The 23593-nt window shown below is 35.3% G+C and overlaps 1 protein-coding gene across 5 annotated transcripts in view; it reads right to left on the bottom strand.

Moving 5' to 3' along the window:
* Positions 1 to 23593, bottom strand: part of TRAPPC8 (trafficking protein particle complex subunit 8) — an 83673-nt gene that overhangs the window by 52064 nt on the left and 8016 nt on the right. For 3 of the 5 annotated variants that reach the window (XM_040479148.1, XM_040479150.1, XM_040479151.1), the window contains exons 2-10: positions 22487 to 22681; positions 18425 to 18514; positions 17038 to 17212; positions 14030 to 14183; positions 11430 to 11523; positions 9872 to 10131; positions 9404 to 9519; positions 8559 to 8709; positions 3260 to 3360 (exon numbers count right to left, since the gene is read on the bottom strand). In XM_040479148.1, the coding sequence (XP_040335082.1) occupies positions 3260 to 3360; positions 8559 to 8709; positions 9404 to 9519; positions 9872 to 10131; positions 11430 to 11523; positions 14030 to 14183; positions 17038 to 17212; positions 18425 to 18514; positions 22487 to 22681 (1336 nt within the window). The remainder of the gene's footprint in view (positions 1 to 3259; positions 3361 to 8558; positions 8710 to 9403; positions 9520 to 9871; positions 10132 to 11429; positions 11524 to 14029; positions 14184 to 17037; positions 17213 to 18424; positions 18515 to 22486; positions 22682 to 23593) is intronic. The other 2 variants (XM_040479149.1, XM_040479152.1) reach the window with 1 other exon arrangement.

Raw genomic sequence — 23593 nt, 5'->3', positions numbered from 1 at the left:
TAAATAAATAAATAAATAAATAAATAAATAAATAAATAAATAAATAAGACTTAAAAAAAAAAAAAGCTGTAGTAATTAAAACAGTATGGCACTGGCACAAAAACAGACACATGGATCACTGGAACACAACAGAAAGCCCAGAAATAAACTCATAATTACATGGTCAACTAATCTTTGATAAACGAGGCACGAATATGCAATGGGAAAAAGTCTCTTCAACAAATGGTATTGGGAAAATTGAACAACTACATGCAAAAGAATGAAACTGGACCACTTTCTTATACCACACACAAAAATAAACTCAAAATGGATTAAGGACCTAAATGTAAGTCCTGAAACTATAAAAATCCAGGAAGAGAGCATAGGCAGTAACTTCTCTGACACTGGCCACAGGAACATCTTTGTAGATGTCTCCCAAGGCAAGAGAAACAAAAGCAAAAATTAAATATTGAGACTACATCAAAATAAAAAGCTTCTGCACAGCAAAAGGAAACCAACCACACTAAAAAACAATCTACTAAATGGAAGAAGATATTTGCAAATGACCTGATAAAGGATTAGTACCTAAAATATATAAAGAACATATATAACTCAACACCAAATACAATTAAGCATCAATCCAATTAAAAAATGAGCAGAAGACATGAACATTTCTCCAAAGAAGACATCCAGATGGCCAAAAGACACATGAAAAGATGCTCAACATCACTCATCACCAGGGAAATGCAAATCAAAATCGCAATGAGATATCTCCTCACACCTATCAGAATGACCAAAATTTTGAATTTTTAACAAAAATATCTACATTTTTTTTTAATTTTTTTTTTCAACGTTTTTATTTATTTTTGGGACAGAGAGAGACAGAGCATGAACGGGGGAGGGGCAGAGAGAGAGGGAGACACAGAATCGGAAACAGGCTCCAGGCTCCGAGCCATCAGCCCAGAGGCTGACGCGGGGCTCGAACTCACGGACCACAAGATCGTGACCTGGCTGAAGTCGGACGCTTAACCGACTGCGCCACCCAGGCGCCCCTAAATAAGTAATTTTTTAAAAAATCATTTGGTTCAGGCATTGGAAGTGCTACAAACTCAAGTATTTCCATGACACAATCCCTAACTAAAAAAGGAAACTGGTATAAAACAGGTAATGGACACCTGGGTGGCTTAGTCAGTTAAGCATCTAGCTCTTGATTTCAGCTCACATCATGATCTCACAGTCATGAGATTGGGCCCCGCATCAGACTCCACACTGAATGTGGAGCCTGCTTGACATTCTCTCTCCCTCTTCCTCTCCCCCTCCCCCACTGCATGTGTGCCCTCTCTCTAAAAAACCAACAAACAAAAAAACATAGATAACCAACAGGGAATACTTGATATTTACTATGATTTGGGGAGAGTAAGGGAATGGATGGCATCATAAAAGAATATTTAAGAAAATCTTTTAAGGATAAACAGGATCTCATCAGTTAAAAGGTGAAGCATGGTATTCTAAGAGGAGGGCATTGTAAAAGTAATATTGCATTTCCTGTACTTTAAGAAAATTTATTTACATTTTAATATTTCTGAGATCAGGGAGCTTCTTAAAATGCACATGTATAATGAATGTAGTGTTTCTCATTTATCCCAAAATATATATTAAATTGATGATCAATCTTATCAATTATGATAACTTAGAATAAAGATTATAAAGTAAATTTTTTGCAAAACAATAAGTGTAGACTTAGAAAAAGATGATAGTCTACTGCAGACAGGAGGACAAAATTGGATTGCCAGACATATCTGGCTATCTGAGTCACTAGGTATTATGCCTTCTCTTTTGCATCATTCCATGTGCCTCTCACCGAAAGCTATGTACCTTGTGAAAACAAGAAAAATCTTCTCAGAGAACGAATATTCAAACTTCTTGAAAGTTTTTTACTACTCTAGTTTCTATGACACCTCACTCTCCTAGTTCTTCTACCTTCTGAACCTCACCTTTTCAGAATCCTTCAATGTGTCCTCCTTCACACAGGGCATATCTCCTGCCAGACTCTCCAAATATATACATATATATATATATATATATATATATATATATATATATATATTTTTTTTTTTTTTTTTAAATATAGTTTCGAACAGACTGTAAAAGGTAAGAGGTGGGATCCAAAATTGGCTCCACCACGTATTAGCTGCGGCCCTAGAGCAAGTTAAACTCTAAGTTTCATTCTTCTCATCTATAAGTGAGGATAATGATAGTACCCACCATTTCACAGATTTGTTGTAAAGATTCAATGAGCATGTAAATTACTTTGGCATAGTGGCAAATGCTGGGCACACACAAAAAAGTTAATGCTTATTAGTGCTGTTAAAACACTAAAAAACACACTGCTATTACTAATCCTTAAACAACATTATAAGAGACAAGACTGCCTCTTTATCTGTCTTCCAACCCATTCATTCTACATAGAACAGTCAGATCAACCTTCCTGAAAAATCACTTTTATTATGTCAAGGTTCTATGTGAATATTCAGGAACTCTCCATTGCTAATACATAAATCTTAACCACAGCTTAAGAATAACAATAATAAGTGAGAGTGAAGGCTCCCCACACCAATGTCTCTCAAAACACCTTTTCATGTACACCTTCTAACCTAGCCAAGGCTCCATTTCCTTTTACCAGTGATGTTCAACCAAAACATTATTCCTGCCAATCACAATTCCTGAAATATATTCATGGCTGTCAAATCCCCACTACCTTTCTTCTAGATTCATTCCTTAAAAATACTATGAAACCTCCTCTGACCACTTTCTGCACCGGTTCATAGTCTCCTTACAGGTGGTGAGTTCTAACTACTATAGAGTTCCAAGAGAACTCATTATGTGTGAAGAAAACACTTCTCGTTTTCTTCCCTGGACTACTATTTAATTCTCTGTGTTCTGCCTATTTAACAAGAAAAATTCAAAATGGCTAACCCCTGGCTTAACAATAGTTTAGGTTAGAGCTATCTTCACAATAAAATCATCCAATGTAACATATAACCCCAATTTTACATGTAACAAATTCTTAACTACAAATCCAAACAAAAGAGGAAAATAAGGGATATAAGAAAACACTGACTTTTAAAAAAATCACCTCATCTTATCTGAGTATACTGACTTGATTTGGGAGCTTGTTTAAGTTTAAAGCCTGAAAACAAACAACCATTTACATCTAATAATAATGTAAGTGTTAAATTTACCTCTAAATGGACAGAACATAAACATTCTAGTCACCTACTTGCAGATATCCCTGTATGTCTGGATTGCTGTATCCATATAATGCGCAGGGTATGGCCTAGGCGCTCCTGGCTGAAGGAAAGCTGACACTGCTGCCATTTCCTAAAGAAAAAGATATTTATACTATTTCAAAAAGAGGAATATTCTTATAGTTTAGCATTTGGAAAGCTAAAAATTGGACTGAAGTTTGCTGGGGCTTTTTATGTATGATATAGAAATTTCATGGATTAATGCAGGCTTGAAAAATATATGCTTTTCGTTTTTCACTTCTACAGTCAAATACCAAAGTCTGTCATTCAGAATTTAAATGAGATTTTCAAGAAGACCTGAGAAGCATTTTGAATTATGGTGTATATATACAACTACCAAGTACACCTAGCTTAAGATTCTGCTACCACTTCCTCTCTGTTCTTCCCTATTCCTCAATGAGGAAACAGACCAATGATAAGACCATATAGAGCAAGACAAAATAAAGCACATCTCTTTCTAATTACTGGCATCAGAACAGGCAAAGAGAGCTCTCAACAACTTGAACTATATATATTTTCAGCTATTTACACACTCTAATGTATATCCTATACCATATAAAAGGCACAAAGACCTTATTTCTTAGACTTAAATTACTGTCAGTTTTCTAGATCTTTGTATGTCATTTTTAAAAGCCAATCTATTGTCAATGTGTATGCTTTCAGTTAATAATGCAAAAAATATACAATAGTCCTAATGAATTTAGAAATGATGATCCAAATATGGGTTTTGGCTTTCTTAGTAAAATATCCCATGTCCTTTTACAGACCAAGTGTTAATAAAAACTAGAAATAAATGAAACCTTCATAAATTGGGAAGGAAAACTGTTAATGCCAACACTTTTAGGATGAACATATGTATTTATCTGCAACTTTTAAAATAGAAAAAAATACAAATAATTACCTAAAAACCAGAGAATAACTAAAACCTTAAACGTGACAGACTATAGGTTTCATGACAATATAAAATGTATCTGTTACAGAATGTCTGTCCATCCTCAGTACCCAGCAGTGTTTGCTCCAAAATTTACTGAAAAAACTGAATGAAAATACATTATATCCAGGGGCACCTGGGTGGCTCAGTCAATTAGGTTAAGTGTCTGACTCTTGATTTTAGCTCAGGTCATGATCTCGGTTTATGAGTTTGAGCCCCACGTAGGGCTTTGCACTAACAGTGCAGAGCCTGCTTGGGATTCTCCCTCTTCTTTCTCTGCCCCTCCCCTGTTCTCTCTCTTTCTCTGTCTCTCTCTGTCTCTCTCTCTCTCCCTCCCTCTCTCTCTCTAAATATAAACTTAAAGAAAAAGCATTATACCCATGTGACAAAGTACACTACAGCTCTGAAACATGGTTTCTTAACTACTTTATATTTTAACTAATGTAATGAATACACATATGCTTCTATATTATACAAAAAAGCAAATATGCATTGAACATACGGTATACTATATTGTACAAAATACCCATTTACTACATACAAACAATATATATTACATATATTAAAGGGTACTAAGAAAAAATCCTGTGAGAAAAATATGCCCCCAAATTCTAAGTTATTTTCTAATTCTGCAAGTATTAAATCAATATACATTCAAACAAAACCGACATAATTTTTACAGATCTGGTGAGAACATTCAGAATGATCACCCCCAGCTATTATTATCAAACCATTAAATAATTTCTTATAGTCATCAATAACAGATCAATACTTTTTACAAAAATTTTCATCAAGAACCACAGTGATCTACTTACCCTTCAGTTAGTTAAGGTAGTTATATAACTGAACTACAAAAAAACAGTATTAAGAATTCCTATTACTGGTTTTGCTATGATACTTAATTTTAAAGATAGCATAACTAAATACCTTCTACAATTTTCAGCTAAAAAGGCAAGCAATATAGTCTGTCCTACTACAACATATTTTGACCTTATCAATTAGCTAAATATGTGAATGGTAAATAGGAAAGTGGTATCAACACAAGTAAAATTTGTATTCATTTATAAACAATTTTTCTTGGGCAAGGGGATCAAAAATAGCAACTATAAAATTATAACCTTCAGCAGGAAAGGAACAAGCCCTAAGCTCAGCTGTTGCACAAGCAGGAGCTCCCTTTATCTGTATTTTACAGAAAACGAATGCCTGAGTTTTGGTGCTCACTGACTCTCTCTCTAGAGAAGTACATGCCCAGTGTAAATGCACAGTTCTTGGCTCAAGACAGCTTCACTTCGCTCCACGCTCCCCATCATGGCACCATAACAGATTAGGAGCTCTTCTTCTCCGCCTCTACTCCCAGCCAGTACTGATATACTGGTTCTGTGTGTGTGTGTGTTTTAATGCCTTTAAGTAACTTCTAGGCATGATGGAGCAGCCTCACTAGATTACATATATCATCTCTCAAGGTACAAATTTTGTGTTCTTGTTTGTACTTTGTTTTAAAAGATACATACATAGGTTTTAAGAAGACTTCCCGACCCTATTTTTCTCCATGGCCTATTATTTTTAGGACAGTTTTATAGATTACAAGGATTTTCAGGTATACATGTATTATGTTATAGCAGATATACCTTTATTTTCCATTGCTAAACTGTTTTTTCTCATACAGTTGCTATTAATACCACCACCTAAATGGCTTAAATACAGTATTTATCAGATTATAAATAAAAATGAAAAAGCTTACACACCATAAAACCACTGACATTTTTTTGCCATACCTTTATAAAAACCTACCTAAATACAAGCAATGAATTAGCAAGTACATAATGTAAAATTTTATCAATTCATAAATATATTTATGAAATAACATTAAGTATTTATTATTTCATATCCATATAGTCATCATTTTAGATGACTATAATAAAAGATTACAGAATGTCTGGCCAAGGACAATTCATGTAAGTTTTCAAACACTTCAATTTATAAAGATAGCGTATTTTAAGTTCCTGAACAAGGTTTTTAAAAGTTAGATGTTTTTCATTAAAAATATTACAGGAAGGGGCACCTGGGTGGATCAGTCAATTAAGCATCTGACTCATGATTTTGGCTCAGGTCATGATCAAACAGTTTGTGGAATTGAGCCTGTACTGTCAGCACAGAGCCTGGTTGGAATTCTCTCTCTCTCTCTCTCTCTCTCTCTCTCTCTCTCTCTCTCTCCCCCTCCCTCCCTCCCTCCCTCCCTCCCTCTCTCTCTCAAAATAAATAAATATTTTTTTCGCTCTCTCAGAAATAAAGAAACTTTAAAAATTTTTTTTTCTTGGGGCGCCTGGGTGGCGCAGTCGGTTAAGCGTCCGACTTCAGCCAGGTCACGATCTCGCGGTCCGTGAGTTCGAGCCCCGCGTCAGGCTCTGGGCTGATGGCTCAGAGCCTGGAGCCTGTTTCCGATTCTGTCTCCCTCTCTCTCTGCCCCTCGCCCGTTCATGCTCTGTCTCTCTCTGTCCCAAAAAAATAAATAAACGTTTAAAAAAAATTAAAAAAAAAAAATTTTTTTTTTCTTTTTTTTTAAAAGGGGCGCCTGGGTGGCTCTGTCGGTTAAGCGTCCAACTTTGGCTCAGGTCATGATCTCGCAGTTTGCTAATTCGAGCCCTGTGTCAGGCTCTGTGCTGACAGCTCAGAGCCTGGAGCCTGCTTTGGATTCTGTTGTCTCCCTCTCTCTGCTCCTCTCCCGCTCATGCTCGCACTCTCTCTCTCTCTCTCAGAAATAAAGAAACTTAAAAAAAAAATTTTTTTTTTAACATTACAGGGGCACCTGGGTAGCTCAGTCGGTTTTGCATCCAACTTCACTCAGGTCATGATCTCAGAGTTCATGAATTTGAGCCCCACATCAGGCTCTCTGCTGTCAATGCAGAGCCCGCTGCAGATCCTCTGTCCCTCTCTCTCTCTGCACCTCCCTGCTCATGCTCTCTCTCTCAAAAGTAAACACTTAAAATTACAGAAGTGAAAAGGAAAAGTAATATAATTTTGCAATTTTAGCTTTACATTTTTAAGTTGCCTATTTTAGTTTTATACACACATAATATTAAAATAAATGCAAAATAAGTGGCAATTACTAACAAGCACCTACATGATAATTCCCAATGAAATATTTATTCTCATACTTTTTTGTTCTTCGCACTTTGTTTACAAGCTTACATACTCTTTTTTAATTTTTTTTCAACGTTTATTTATTTTTGGGACAGAGAGAGACAGAGCATGAACGGGGGAGGGGCAGAGAGAGAGGGAGACACAGAATCGGAAACAGGCTCCAGGCTCCGAGCCATCAGCCCAGAGACTGACGCGGGGCTCGAACTCACGGACCGTGAGATCGTGACCTGGCTGAAGTCGGACGCTTAACCAACTGCGCCACCCCAAGCTTACATACTCTTAAAGTGATTATGTAGAATGCAACAGTGCTGATTTTACTCTTTTCTACACACAGAAAGCAAATTACGCATATACATATGACAACTTTAAAAGAACATGAAAATGTTATAAGGCAACAAGTATATTAAATTCTCTCTGGGGATGCCTGGGTGGCTCAGTCAGTTAAGCATCCGACTCTGGGTTTCGGCTCAGGTCATGATCTCGCAATTTGTGGGTTTCAGCCCCGCATCTGGTTCTGCACTGACAGCCTGCTTGGGATTCTCTCTCTCTCTGCCCCTCCCCTGCTCATGCTCACTCTCTCTCCCTTTCAAAATAAATTTCTGACACACCAAGGTTTACATATCAATTATAAAAATTAACATAGCTGATGCTTACTGACAGCTTATAACATACAAGGGAGTATGCTAGGCACATCACATGCCCTTATACCTCTTCATCCAACCCTATGCCGTAAGGGTTCACACTGTACAGGCGAAAAAACTGAGGCTTAGAGATGTTCAATACATGCCTAAGATGACAGTTTGTCTCACACCAAAGTACATGTTCTTAACCAATATATAGTCTTACATCAGAAAAAAACATTTAAGCAATTTTAAAATATTTTTCAGTAGCTCTAAAAGCATCTGCTAAAAAAAATTACTCAATATAATAACAGAAACTCAAATTAAATTTTGAAAGCATACACAAAAATTAGAAGGTACTAGACAAAGCTAAGACATCAACCATTATATCTGACCACGTTTAAACCAGTTTGAGGAAAATCCATCAATTCAGCATAAACTAATTCAAAACCCATAAAGCATTATGTCCTCTTTGAGTATAACTTTATCTCTAGGTATTTTGTTTTCCATTTCATAAAGAGATTTCTAAATCATTTATGACAATAGAAATAAGAAATTATAATATTACAGAATACCAACCAATGCACCAGCTGCATAAAGCATTGCTTGATCATTAAGAAAATCTTTCTTTGCAGTATGATAGCAACTATAAGCCAAATCATAATGCTGCACCAAAAAGCATAAGTCAGCCATTTTTCGGATTTGAAGCTCTGGTGCTTCCGGCGGATACCTATAAATATAAAATGAATTAAGAAAGAAATTTATAATTTATAACCCCTGAACCATCAAATATTACAAAATGTCTAACAAGCTAGACAACTGAGTCTAAAATATTAGGAAAACTAATCTGATTCAACAAGAATTCTGTCTCCAGTGGGAGACTGTCATTTCTCAAAGACATTTGGAAACATTTGTATTTATATAATTTATAGCCCTATACTGAGAACTTCTCAACAAGAGGCAAGAAATTTTTCCATGGTCAAATTATTAGGCAAATGGTCAATTCTAGGTAACTCACTATACATACAACCACAAAAAAACACAAAAACCCAAAATGAACTTTATTTTCCCTTGAAACAAAATTTTCTAAATATATGCCATGGCTCAGAACCACTAGACCACAATATTTTATTTAGATGAGTTATTAATGAATATTTGTTCTAATTCCATCTTTTTACAAATAGGGAAAGAAACCCAAAGTAAGGGACTTTCTCCATTGATATTTATTTTTAGATACCCAATTCCCTAATGGTTTAAAAACATTTTTTAATATAATTAACTTATAGTCACTGTTCTTATCTACTGAAGTTTTAACAAATATGAAACTAAAAAACTAAAGAGAAAATGTTTTGCAGGACATCACACAGTCACACACCAATCAGAGTTAAACAGAAGAAAAACAAAAACAATAATATTTTACTCACAGCAATCCAGATGTATTTTTCAGCTCATTAATGCTTTTTTCTGGAACTTTACTGCCACTAAACCATTTTTTAGTTGCAGAAAATAGAGATCGACTTAAACCTTTTCTTGATATTAGCTACCAAAAAAAGAGTATACATTACAAATATGAGATTTAGTATTTTACTTTTACATACAATATATTCTAAATAACTAAAAAGCTTTAATAGTGAGCAAATATTCATTTTAACAACACTGATTTAAAGAAAATTGTCCAATATGCTGGCAAAATCCCTAATGTAAATAAGTATCTTCTAGGATTTAAGAGAATTTCATCACTGACAGTGATGCCAATAAATACTAGCATTAGTCTATCTTAAAAAAAAAAAAAAAAACAACTTCAAGTACTTTAAATAACTTATACTACTATATTCCCAAATTTACTCTTTACTGAAAATTTAAAAATACTAATCTGAACAATTAAATCTTACCTGATCATTTAATTGCCGAATTGTTTTCTCTATATGTGGCAAAAGGCCCCGAAAAGTGAACTCTTGTATAAACTGTCGAATTCTATCATGATCAGTAAGGGTTAAACATGCACCATGAATAATTCCAGTATTTGCTTTCTTTGTTTCATGTAATGATGAAGCAGATTTTACATGATCTGGGCCATCAATGCTGTTAGAAGCGTCACTGGATGAGTCCAACTGAAGTGGGTGAGCTCTAAAGTTATTTGGTAAGCCATCTACTGAAAAACAGATCTTTCTTTTACTTTCAGAATGCAACAGAAAATTGATATTACTACCATACTGCTAAAGAAAAAAAAAAAAGAATGTTGGAACCCTTCATCTTTCTGTGTATCTCAGAAGTCTAAGATACAATAACATTAACATTTTCCCTCCTAAAACTACAGGACTTGGGTTAATATTTGTTACATGTAATAGCAATTTAAAGATTTTAAATAGGGGAGCCTGGGTGGCCCAGTCAGTTAAGCATCCAATTCTTGATTTCGACTCAGGGCGTGATCTCAGGGTTTGGACAGCACAGAGCCTGCTTGGGATTCTCTCCCACCTCTCTCTCTGTGCCTCCCTCTCCCCACCCCTGGCTGGCATGTGAATGAATATGCTCTTTCTCTCAAACTTAAAAAAAATTAGATTCATATAAATAAATGAAGAAAATTACAGTGTTAAAATAATATAACGAATAAATTTAAATAACACAACTAAGCAATAACAAAAATTTTAACCAAACAATTTTAGAGGGGCGCCTGGGTAGCTCAGTCTGTTGAACATCTGACTTCGGCTCAGGTCATGATCTCAAGGTTTGTAAGTTTGAGTCCCGTGTCAAGCTCTGTGCAGACAGCTAAGAGCCTAGAGCCTACTTTGGATTCTGTGTCTCCCTCTCTCTCCACCCTCCTCTGCTCGTGCACTCTCTCTCTCAAAATTAAACATTAAAAAATTTAAAAAACATTTGTAGAACTATCACTATCAAAAACTGTAATTTAGGGGCGCCTGGGTGGCTCAGTAGGTTAAGCGTCCGACTTCAGCTCAGGTCATGATCTCGCAGTCCGTGAGTTCGAGCCCCGCATCAAGCTCTGTGCTGACCGCTCAGAGCCTGGAGCCTGTTTCGGATTCTGTGTCTCCCTCTCACTCTGACCCTCCTCCATTCATGCTCTGTCTCTCTCTGTCTCAAAAATAAATAAACGTTAAAAAAAAAATTAAAAAAACAACAACTGTAATTTAAAATACAGAAATAAAGCTCTCAAAATCATGTCAACTTTGGTAATAATTAATGCTGCACACAGTACCTTCCCCCTTGCCTCCTAAAAAATTTTTAAAAGAAATAGTATATATTACTCTCAGTAAACAAATTTTTAAATGTCAAAAAACGTCAAACTCAAATGACTCAAAAAACTCTTCAAAGGAGAAGCCCATTTTATTTTTATTATGAAAATTTCCCCCATCTTTTATCTATGAAGATTAGCATGCTTTGACAACAGTGCAGATTTTCAACTAAAAGAGAAACTTAGAGAAAGTATATCAAGACCTTTGACTTCATTATCTAATCCATCCAATGAAAGCAAGTTACTATCAGAATTCTTATTTGAAGTTATAGTACAAGGGCCATCTTCATATGATTCCTATCAAAATAAAATAAAAAAGCATTAGCAGTTAGTTAATTAATCATGTTTAAGATATCACCAAATCCATCAACAACTGTGGTTTTTCTGCTGACTATATGCCTCATTTATTTGTTTTAGCAAGACACTTTCTTTTTAGTCCTCCAAATTCTTAATTTCTTTCATATATTTTATCATTCTAATCCACACCTACTATATTCCTAAACGCCCTTTCACGTTCAATCTACTATCCTAATTCTTCTGAATTCAAATGATCTCTACCTCAGTTTACCTGTTTATATGTAATAAGTACATGAATACCTGCAGAGTTGTCTGAAGTAAGAAATAAATGCCAAGAGAGAAGGACTACTAGAGTCAGGCAGGGGAAAATAAGAGGATGGTATGAAATCTCCTGGGTTATGGACATGTGTTAACAGGTTGGAGTAAATTCTGAATATATCACAGTGCATTAGAAATATATCCAATGCAATGTTTATTTGTACAAAGGCACTGGTTTCTAGTCACAAAACAAACTTAAAATAAAAATACCCAGACTAATTTGAGGTATTATTCTGAGTGTCATGCTTTGAGGGAAATTACAAACTAGTACTTAATAAGATAAAAGCGATCAGGACAAGAAACTGCCACTCAAGAAAGAGTTGAAAAAAGTGGTTATATTTAGCCTGGTAAATACAGAAGGGGACACAAAAACTATCCTTCTACATTTTGAAAGGTGACTTAATGAAAAACTGGTCCCAAAGGACCAAGGAGTATAAGCTAAGGGAGATAATTTTTGGTTGATCCTCCAGCTGTTCAGACATGAAGAGAGTACTAGATGAGGTTATTCATAGGTAAAGGAAATTAAAACAGATTAGGGGTTAGGTTTGATAAGCTTTAAAACTATCCTTCAGGAGTGCCTGGATGACTCAATCTGTTAAGCGTCCGGCTATTGATTTTGGTTCAGGTCAAAATCTCACAGTCATGGGATTGAGCCCTGCATCAGGCTCCATGTAGAACCTGCTTGAGAGTGTCTCTCTCTCTCTCTCTCTCTCTTGCTCTCTGCCCCTCTCCCCTGCTTGCTCTTTCAAAATAAAAAATAAAAACAATAATAAAAAATAAAAAAGCTATCCTCCAATCCTGGCATCTAGCTATAGAATTTCTGATACCTCTGTCTTCTTTAAAAGTTCTCAAACTGGTCAATTTGACTTATGTTTCCCTTCCTTAGAATGACTGGACTCTAAATTCCATTTTTGGGGGGGCGCCTGGGTGGCTCACTTAGTTAAACATCTGACTCTTAATTTCAGCTCAGGTCATGATGTCACAGTTTGTAAGATTCAGCCCTACATCGGGCTCTGCACTGACAGTATGGAGCCTGCTTGGGATTCTCTCTCTCCCTCTCTCTCTCACTGCCCGTCCCCTGCTTGCTCACACACCCTTTCTCAAATAAACACTAAAAATAATAATAAATTCCATTTTTCAATATTGTCCCTATTCTGAGCGTGGCCCTGAAAGACCATTTTTTTAAATAAAACTCCTTCATATGCAACTGGTTTTTCTTTTTTCTCACTTTTTCCCAGCATTTTCTTAAAGTGAGTAAACATCAGTATAACACTATATTTGGATCAAAAATTCCATATATTAGATAGAAAAATAAGGCAAACAGATTATTAAACAATATTTATACTAAGACATCAAAAATCACAAACTTTATAATTGTTATTTTAAAAAGAATATCATAGAGTACCCAATGTAATTCAAATGTACAGAACACAACTATATTTTCATTTACTTACAAAATCCCCCTTCTACACACACACACAGAAAAGTCAACTCCTGATTATCTGAACTAAACATGGGAACTTCATATTTGACTACTACCAAGTGGCATACAATTCTATCTTAGAAGTTCAACAGACCATGAAACCTTATACCTACCCACTTCAACTAATAGGCAATTAACATTAGACTAGGACTCTAGATTAAGAAAGGAGAAAATTAGGAAGAAATAACACTTCCTGAAAATTCAGAAGGAAAGGAAATCAAAGGAAAGTTAGGGAAAAAAGCCCACCCACCTAAAAAGTATGAGCTCCAAAAGGTGGCCATAAGAACAGCATGTTGAAAATGAAGGAAGGCAACCCCAGAGCATGTGGATAATAAAGAATTGACTGTAAGCATTCATAAGGAATTATATGTACAAGTAAAAACTTCTATTCTCTACATGTCTAGCCAATCTCATTCAATTCTTATGTAATTCACTTTTCATTTTTTTAAGAAAAGATCAATTAATACGGATATTATATACCTGAATGGAATACATACAAGGGATTATGTGTTAGTTAAAAACAGTTTTAAACCACTGAATTAAGAGCTCACATGCTGATAGATCAGAACTAGCTAGATTCCACAAAATAAATAAACAATTCTACTAGTTAAACGAAGACTTAAAAAATTCTACAGTGATGCCATTATGTCATAAAACTGAAATACAGCTTTTGTGGTTTGCTTCATGGTTGTTTTTTACATATACCTGGTTTTGAATACTATTTTTCTGAAGATACTGACTCCAAGGATCTGGTATCTGTTCATCTGATGCTCGATTAGATGTTCGAGAATTAATTTTAAGTAAATAGCAACCCTGAGTTCCATATTTCTGTTTCATTTCTTCATAAATTGATTCAGCTCTAAAATAAAAAATGGAAAAAAGTTTGTAGTAAATGGAGAGCATACCTTAGGCAATAACAGATATTAAAATAATGCAAAAATAATCCCCAAAAAAGGCAGGACAGAAAAGCAGATATAAAATAGTAAAAAAATTAAAACAAAGATCATGACCCTAACTGAAATTTAGCTAGCTTGGATATCACCTTAAAGCAGAGTTAACAAAATGTGCTTCAACGGTCAAAGAGACCATTCTGGTGGTCAAACTAGTTGAACTACAGTAAACAAAACCAGCAGACCACCTCCAAGCCTTCCATTTACTAATGTGCACTGTAAATTTCCAAAAAATGGCTTCAAACTTCTAGATCAAGAACTCTTTCAACTGTAAGTACCAGGCTTTAGGGAAGAACCTTTCGGAAATTCCATCTGAGAAAACAAACATTTATCAAAAAACGTAAGCGCCGAAACAGAAAAGTATAGCACCCCAAAATTTACAAAACATCTTTCACTGCTACAGTTTATCCTTCCCTTAGCTGTCTTCAAAGGGACACAGTTCAAAGACAGAAAAGGAAAGAAAACTCAAGAAGAGCAGCTGACTTATTTATTACATAAAATCCACCCTTTTTTCTTGCAAAATTTATAATAGCTGAATCCATGAGTTACATCTTAGATGCAATAAAAAGTAGTTTTATTGCCATAGTTTAAGTTAACTAAGCTATGCTAGCTGGTAGTGATAACACAGCCTAGGAAGCAAACAGCATATTCTGATGAAAACTGAAATTTTAGTACATAGGACTAATCTAATTTAAATGGTATCTTTTTAAGTCAATCAGCCATCTGGGGGGGTGGGGGGGGGAAGAGAAAATTTTGTATTATATTTAAATGCAAAAGACAATACTATACAAGTAACATGCCTGCCAGACTACCGAATCATATTTACACACTATAAAATTAAGGCTGGATTAATAAAAGTTATAAATGTATACAAGCAGATACAAGTATATGTATGTGTATATACACTCAAGTACAATAAAATAAACTGCTCACTTTACCAGTGATACTGCTAAAGATATGAACCACTGATCTAATACCTGAATTACCACTTAAATATCCTAGTTACAACCCTTCAATATGAAAGATACATATCATATTCTATAGATAGAAACTAATTTTAATAGCGAGTTCAAATTATTTCTATTTACATAGTATACTTCATCCACAGGCTACAGCCTGTTTATGATTTCAGAAAAAATCCTAAATATTAATTATTCTTCAGAAAAGTTCTTTGGTTATAAAGGAAAATTTATGGGGTGCCTAGCTAGTTCAGTCAGTGGAGTATACGACTCTTGACATTGGGGTTGTAAGTTCAAGCCCTACGTTGGGTGTAGAGACTACTTAAAAATAAAATCTTTCAAATAAATTAATTAAAATAATAAATACGTAAAAGGAAAATTTATTTAAAAGGTAATGATATGTGCTCAAAACAATGGCAAGAAATAATTTTTTTTTTTTTCAACATTTATTTATTTTTGGGAGAGAGAGAGACAGAGCATGAACGGGGGAGGGGCAGAGAGAGAGGGAGACACAGAATTGGAAACAGGCTCCAGGCTCTGAGCCATCAGCCCAGAGCCCGACGCGGGGCTCGAACTCACGGAGCGCGAGATCGTGACCTGGCTGAAGTCGGACGCTTAACCGACTGCGCCACCCAGGCGCCCCAAGAAATGATTATTTGATTGTATATCCTAAATGGCACTGATTTATCAGACTGACAATTTTAAACAAAAAATTAATTTGATCCACATCCCAAATCAAAAGTCAAAATGAACTCCAAAATCATAAAAATAAAATTGCTTTTTATGTTATCTTATTTTTTAAGAACTTACTATATTTTTAAAGATAAGTTAATCATTTGTTCCAAAGATAAAAGGACTACGGCAAATCACTAATAATGAATATTAAAGGACATGTAAGAAATGTCTGGGGACACCTGGGTGGCTCAGTCACTAAGCATCTGACTTCAGCTCAAGTCATGATCTCATAGTTTCTGAGTTCAAGTCCCGCTTTGGGTGAGCTCGAGCACCACTTCAGGTGAGCATAAGGGGAGCACAAAACCCTGTTTCAAGGTGAGTTCAAGCCCCAGGTGAGGCCCACTTCTCTCTCTCTCTGCCCTTCGCTCACACTGTGCCCATTCTCAGAAGGAAAGACAGAAAGAAAGACAGACACAAAGGAAGGAAGGAAGGAAGGAAGGAAGGAAGGAAGGAAGGAAGGAAGACAGATGGACAGAAAGAGAGAAAGAGAAAGAGAGAAAGAGAGAAAGAAAGAAAGGAAGGAAGGAAGGAAGACAGATGGACAGAAAGAGAGAAAGAGAAAGAAAGAAAGAAAGAAAGAAAGAAAGAAAGAAAGAAAGAAAGAAAGAAAGGAAAGGAGAAGAGAAGAGAAAATAAAGAAATGTCTGCATGTTTTTGAGACTATGAAAACATCAAGGCTAAAAATACAAAGTGACAATAGGGTAAAGAGTGGAAACAGAAATGCCCTTAAAAAAAGTCAAGAAGTGAAAAGTTAAAAGGAAAACTGAGAAAAGAAAAAAAAATGAGGAAGTAAGAAATAACAGCTAAGACCTACAAGTGTAAAATGGCAGGCACTTTGGTACAAAGATTGTAGTAACAGATATATATTGAAAGCAAAGTTTGGATAAGCATATGAAATCTAACATAAAATAACTTAGCTGTTGAACATAACAAAGATATAGTTAAATGTTTTATTAGTATTTTTACTTTCTTAGATAAAAAAAATAAATCTAAAATTTAAATAAAACGTGCAAACTAATATCTAATCATATAACAGGGAAAAATTTTTAGTTAAAAAAATAAAGCTTACCTCTGTTCATCTCCTGCACTTACATCATGTAAAAGTACATAATATTTAAGTGTATTTGGTATAAACCACTTGGGGTAGGAATAGTCACTGTTGTGCTGAATTCGATGCTGTTCTTGTGATAACTTTGAAAACTGTTCCACAGGTTCAGCTTCACTAGATGATGCTACCAACATACCTTGTAAACCATATTAAGGTAATTATCACTTATCACTAAATGATACATATTATCCTATTAAAATAAACTTTGAGGAAATTTTCTAAGCTAAAAAATCTGATTTCATAGATTTTCACTGCAAACACAAAATAATTTCTCCAGCATTTCCAAATAACTCAAGGTTTTAAATCTCAAATACTTTTTTTGACGGTCATTTACATATATAAGGAAATCCATGAACATAAAAATGGACAATATCAAAGTTACACATCAGCACAATGAACAATTCTGCTGAATCTTGCTCCTCTCCATTCCATCTCACAGCGGTTTCATACTCTATCCTACCTCTTAACTTTCTCTGCAACCTCATTAAGAAAACTAAAAAGTCATAAGCATCAAAAGAGGTTAACAGCTATAAAACAGGTTACTAAAATAATGGAAAACTGCTTTTATATATGAGATCTTGCATAAGAAACTAATCTTGAGGCAATCAGCAAAAGCAGTTAACAATGACAGTTCACATTTACTCTTTGGTTCAGAAACTTACTAAACATGAAATATTTGAGCTGGAGAAAAAAGAAAAACAGTAAGTAAGCCATCAGTATTCTTACTCTGTAATAAAAATTAATTTATTAAAACCAGTCTTGTCGAGGATGTCATTTAACAAAAACAGTTACAAAAACTTGAAGCATCATCAATGAAAAATAATTTTTCTATTCTCCCATGTCCTCTCAAAAAATGTGCCTTCATAGGGGACACCTGGGTAGCTCAGTTGGTTAAGGGTCTGACTTCAGCTCAGGTCATGACCTCGCAGTCTGTGAGTTTGAGCCCCGCGTTGGGCTCTGTGCTGACAGCTCAGAGCCTGGAGCCTGCTTCGGATTCTGTGTCTCCCCCTCTCTCTGCCCTTCCCACGTTCATGCTCTGTCTCTCAATAATAAATAAACGTTAAAATATTAAAAAAAAAAAAAAAAAAAGGAAAGGAAAGAAAACACAAAGGTCAGGCACCTGGGTGGCTCAGTCGGCTAAGTATCTAACTCTTGATTTCAGTTTGGGTCAAGATCTCACCGTCGTGAGATCAAGCCCTGCTTCGGGCTCTGCGCTAAGGGAGGAACCTGCTTAAGATTCTCTCCCTCCTTCTCCCTCTGCCCCTTCCCTACTTGTGTACTCGTGAGCCCTCTGTCAAAAAATAAAAATAAATTAAAGAAAAAAGAAAACACAAAGGTCAAAGGATACATGCTAAATAGTGGTTCAGAAATTCATGATCTGATGCTGGCATTGACTGAAGAAAGGTCTCTCTGTAAGACTCAAACCATGGAGTGGTAGCTAAAATAAACAAGATATACAACAGTTAAAATTCCTTAACAGAATCAATTTACAACAAAAAAAATGTCAAGTCCATACCCCTAAAAGGTGTGAAAGATTCCCAACAGTAAATAAGCATTTTTCACTTGTACTTAAACATATAAACAAGCATTTTCTACCTCTGCTTTAAAATTAGTGTCTGTGCCATACATACAAATATATTCACATATAGGAATATACATTTGCAAAAATAAAACTGACTTATTCCTAAACCTACACAATGATCCACAACCTACTTACCTATTAATCCTTTAAATATTACCTACATGAGTAAAAAGATTCTGAAACTAAAGTTTTGTGCCCCTCTCCTCTTCATAAACATCATTTCAAAACAATGGTTTCTTAACCAACAGTGATTTTGACCTCCAGGAAATATTTGGCAATGTCTGGAGATACTTTGGGTTGTCACACTAGGGATGGGGTTGTGTGCTACTGACTTCTAGGCAAATACGTCCAGAACAGTGCAAAACATCCTACAATGAACAGAAGACAGCTCCCCACAAAAAAGAATTATGTGGCTCAGAATGTCAATAGTGGTAAGGTTGACAACATCTACTTTATAATTTGATTACTTGAGTATGACAATAACAAAACTTCTTTAAATGAAATTTCAAAGTATATTTACCTTGTAATCAAATATAAGGAGGTGTGTTTTCACATTTTTATAAATGTATATAATGTAATTCTTAAAATGTCAAACCTCTCTTGCTCCATGCTAAGCATTTTACAACTACTCTTTATTTGTTTTTAAACTAACTTACAATTAAGTCATTAGGTCATTTCACACGGTTTAAACAGATTATATAAATCACAGTTTTACTAAAGGACATTCTATTCCTAGCTATTTATGCCGACTACCAAACCTTTCACCTCAATCACTGAGAAACCTAATATACTTTGTTCACATTATAATACTACATTAACCAACTGGAAGGTAAAGGGGAAAAAAAACCATTCAATCTTGGCCAAATAGTAGTATCTAACCTGGTGCCATATATAAACATATAAAATTTTAATTCCAACAAAAACCTTATGAGAATAACCCATATATTGTTTAGGAGGGCTATCGATGTAACAATTTCATGTTCATTGCTATGAGAGAAAAAGCTTTCTTAGAAATACCATAATCTATATGAAAAGTGACAAAAATTGGAGAATAAATGACAATACTAGCCAATGTTATAACCCATTTTCTTTCTAACCAACCAATAACCTATATCTTCCCCCAAAATCAGTCAAAATTAGTCTAGCTATAAAATTAATATGTATTTTCACTCAGCACCAAGGACAAGAAAATAAAATAAAAGATAATGAAAATTTGGTTAAATAGGAAGGAATCTTCAGACATGGGGAAATGATGTTCTGTATCTACCAAACTACTTTAATAGACTGTTAAAAAACAAACAGACATAAAACAGCCTCCCCCGCCCCCCCATTTTACAGATAGTCAGACATCAGACTTGAGCATCTTTCTCTGGAGAAATGAAATGGCCCCAAATAAAAGAACCATAAGTATTGGGCAACTCTAAAGCCTATTCACAGCCTCACCACCCAGTACAGAAGTCCACTAGATAACAAGAGTTTATTATGCCCAGCAGGGCGTTTAATTCTCAGTTTGAAATAGAAAATAATGCCACAGGCTCAGCAGATATGTGAGAAAAGTTTCCAATGTGAAAAAGTGACCAAAACAAACTGAAAAAAATAATACAAATGAGAGGAAAACACAGGATAAAAGAAAACTTAAATACTAAAAGAAGCCAACAACAATTTATTAATTTCCTGAATTAAAATACCACAACATGACACAAGAACTGCCCAGTACAAATAGGAAAACAGAGAGCAAGGCAAAGTTAAAAAAAAAAAAAAAAAACCACATACACACACAATAAACGTTAAAATTTCAACGGAAGGTTAGGAAAATAAAGTCAGAGATAAAGATATCACCCAGAAAGTAAAACAAAAAGACACAGAGCTGTAAATGAACAATATTTATAAAAAAAGGAAAGAACACTAAAGGAGCAACTGAGAAGTTCTACATCCAATTAACAAGTAGTTCCAGAAAGAACAGGGAAAAACAATGAGGAAGAAATTAACCAAGAAACAGTATAAAAAAATTTGTCAAGTTTAAGAGTATGTATGCCCAGGGTACCTGGGTGGCTCAGTCGGTTGGGCGGCCAACTTTGGCTCAGGTCATGATCTCACTGCTGGTTCGAGCCCCGCCCGCATAGGGCTGCGCTGACAGCTCGGAACCTGGACCCTGCTTCGGATTCTGTGTCTCCCTCTCTCTCTCCACCCTCCCCTGCTCATGCTCTGTTTCTCTCTCTCTCTCTCTCAAAAATAATAAATCATTAAAAAAATTTTTTTTAACAAAAGAGTATGTATGCCCAAATTATCAAAAGGGGCTGCTGATACGAGTGAAAAAAAAAAGTTAAATTAGGCCCAAAATGAAACTTCAAAACAGAGATAAAGAGGCTCTAAAAGCTTCTGAAGGCTGGAGGGAATGAGGGGATAGGTATCCTAATGTCATCCAGCTTCTTTACAGCAATACCAGAAACTGAAAGTGGAATAAATCTGAAGGAAATTATTTCCAACAATATATATAGCCAAACTATCAAATATAAATGCTAAAAGCATTTTCAGACATTAATTGGCTCAAAAACTTTACCTTCCAAGTGACCTTTCTCAGGAAGCTACTGGAGATGTCCTTCACCAAATTAAGAAAATATACCAAAAAAGATAAAACTGAGAGTCTACGGAGAAGAGAAAGGAAGGAAATCCCCAGGCTGACAGTTGTGGAACAGACCTTGAAAAGTAACTAGTCCAAGGTGCAGCAGAACAGTGTTTCACAACTTTTATTTTGTAATCTCCCCTATGAGCCTTTTAGACGTTTCTAATTAGTCTTCACAGATATATACATGTACCGTGCACCTATTTATGTACCATGGTCCTCTGGAGAGTCACAAACCATTGTAATATCTAGGATTTTTGCACCACTGAGAACCAAATTTTCTCCCCCACTGACAGATGATATCATTCCTCACTAAGAATGCAGAGAGAAAACTTCAGGAAGGAGATCCTGATAAACAGATTATCTGATAAATTAATGTCAATCATGAAATCTTATCAAGAGGCTACTGGAAGTTTAAAAGACTAGGAAGAGATACAAAGAACTCTAAGCAAGTTTGCTTTTCAAAAAGGCAATTGGGGGAGCGCCTCCTAGGTGGCTCAGTTATGCATCCAACCTCGGCTCAGGTCATGATCTTGCAGTCTGTGAGTTCGAGCCCCGCGTTGGGCTCTTTGCTGACAGCTCAGAGCCTGGAGCCTGCTTCGGATTCTGTGTCTCCCTCTCTCTCTGCTCCTCCCCGCTCATGCTCTGTCTCTCTCTCTCAAAAATAAAATAAACATTAAAAACAATCTTTTTAATAAAAAATTAAAAAATAAGCTCTTACAAAAAATTAAATATTTACTCATATATTAAAAAAATGTCTTCAACTTAACACCAAGCAGGATAAAAAGTAAAATAAACTTAATTCTTTTCATTTTAGTATCACTTATGTCACAAAAGATATATTGCTTTTTATCTACTGCTAGTTCTTTCATTCAAGATTTATCATGCATAAGTTTTAGGCATTACTTTAAGTACTGGAAAGAAAATAAAGAGCCAAAGTTCCTGTCCTCATGGAGCCTTCTATTAACTTTACAATTAGAACTATAAAAACACTTTCATTATAACAAAATAAAATGAAATGATGTAATTCATAGTTGGCTGTCTACTTGACTATAATCTCTGTAAAAGCAAGGATTGGTTTTTTACAATACTGTATTCCCAGGCTCTAGCACCCAGTAGGCATTTATGATTTCCAAGACACAGAATTACTTTTTCTAACAAAAGAAAATTTCATTTAAATTGTAGTAATAAAACTTACTACATACCACTGATGTTGAGGTCATAATCTCCTGCTGTAATCACATTAGCTACTAATCCTTCCGCAGGCTGACTGCCAGAAACAACATCATTCAAAAGCTTCCGAATGGCTCCGGGTTGAGGTGGTTGGGTGATAATGTTGCTTACTGCTATCTTCAGATTTTTGATTATGTGAAGTTGATTATTAGGATCTCTCATATGAACTTAAAAAAAAAAAAGGAAAAAAACTTGAAATTAATCCTACACAATAACAATCCAACAATAAACAATTGGGTTAATAGTTTACAAAAAGAATGCACAAATCAAAAACCAGGAATTCCAAGTGGAAGTCTTCCAGAAGTACAACACAACTGACTTACTTATATACCAAGAGGGCTAGGTAGAGTCTAACCTTCTCCCTCAATGCTACTACTCACAACTTTGCTATTTGTAGGTCCTTTCCTTCCCCCTATTTTCTGGAGTTGCCAGGAACCAATCCCCATCTATATCAAATCCCTAATTCTCACTCACACTAAGGGCAATCCCCAGGCAGTGTGACCTATGAGATCTGTAGTATCAATGCTGAAAATAGTAAAGGGGAAGAAAGGGGAATTAAGTGCTGCATGTGGGTTTCCTCTGCTTCTCCTAGTATACTGCCTGCATTCTCAGCCCTATTCTACCATCACAAAACTCAGTGCCCACCCCGGAGCAAGATGTTGATAGTAGTAAGGCTATGTTCTGGAACATAAGGTATATGAAAACTCTGTATTCTCTGCTCAACTTCACTATGAACCTAAAAAAGAAAGTCTGCTCTAAAAAAGAAAGTCTACTTTAAAAAAAAAAAACAAAAAGAAAATGCCCAGATCCCTTCCCCCACCCCAAAACCCTGACTCCACCCTGCTATAGGCCTTGCCAAGGCGACAGGATTTATAACCAGTGTTTCAGAACTTTAGGTCAGGGGATAGGTTTGCAGGGGACTGTAACAAGACGGTGTCCACAGTGCACAGCAGGAAATGTGAACGTATTCTTTTCACATAAATATAATCAAAGAAGATCATTAGTTTCCATAACAGTATTAAAAGCAGTCCATTATATTAAGGACTCAACTTTTTATTTTTTATTTATTTTTTTTTTAA

Source organism: Herpailurus yagouaroundi, unplaced genomic scaffold (assembly GCF_014898765.1).
Source record: "Herpailurus yagouaroundi ecotype Mexico unplaced genomic scaffold, PumYag 142, whole genome shotgun sequence".
NCBI classification, from domain to species: Eukaryota; Metazoa; Chordata; class Mammalia; order Carnivora; family Felidae; genus Herpailurus; species Herpailurus yagouaroundi.
Note: the sequence above shows the minus strand (reverse complement) of the source record. Positions and strands in the feature narration are given on the sequence as shown.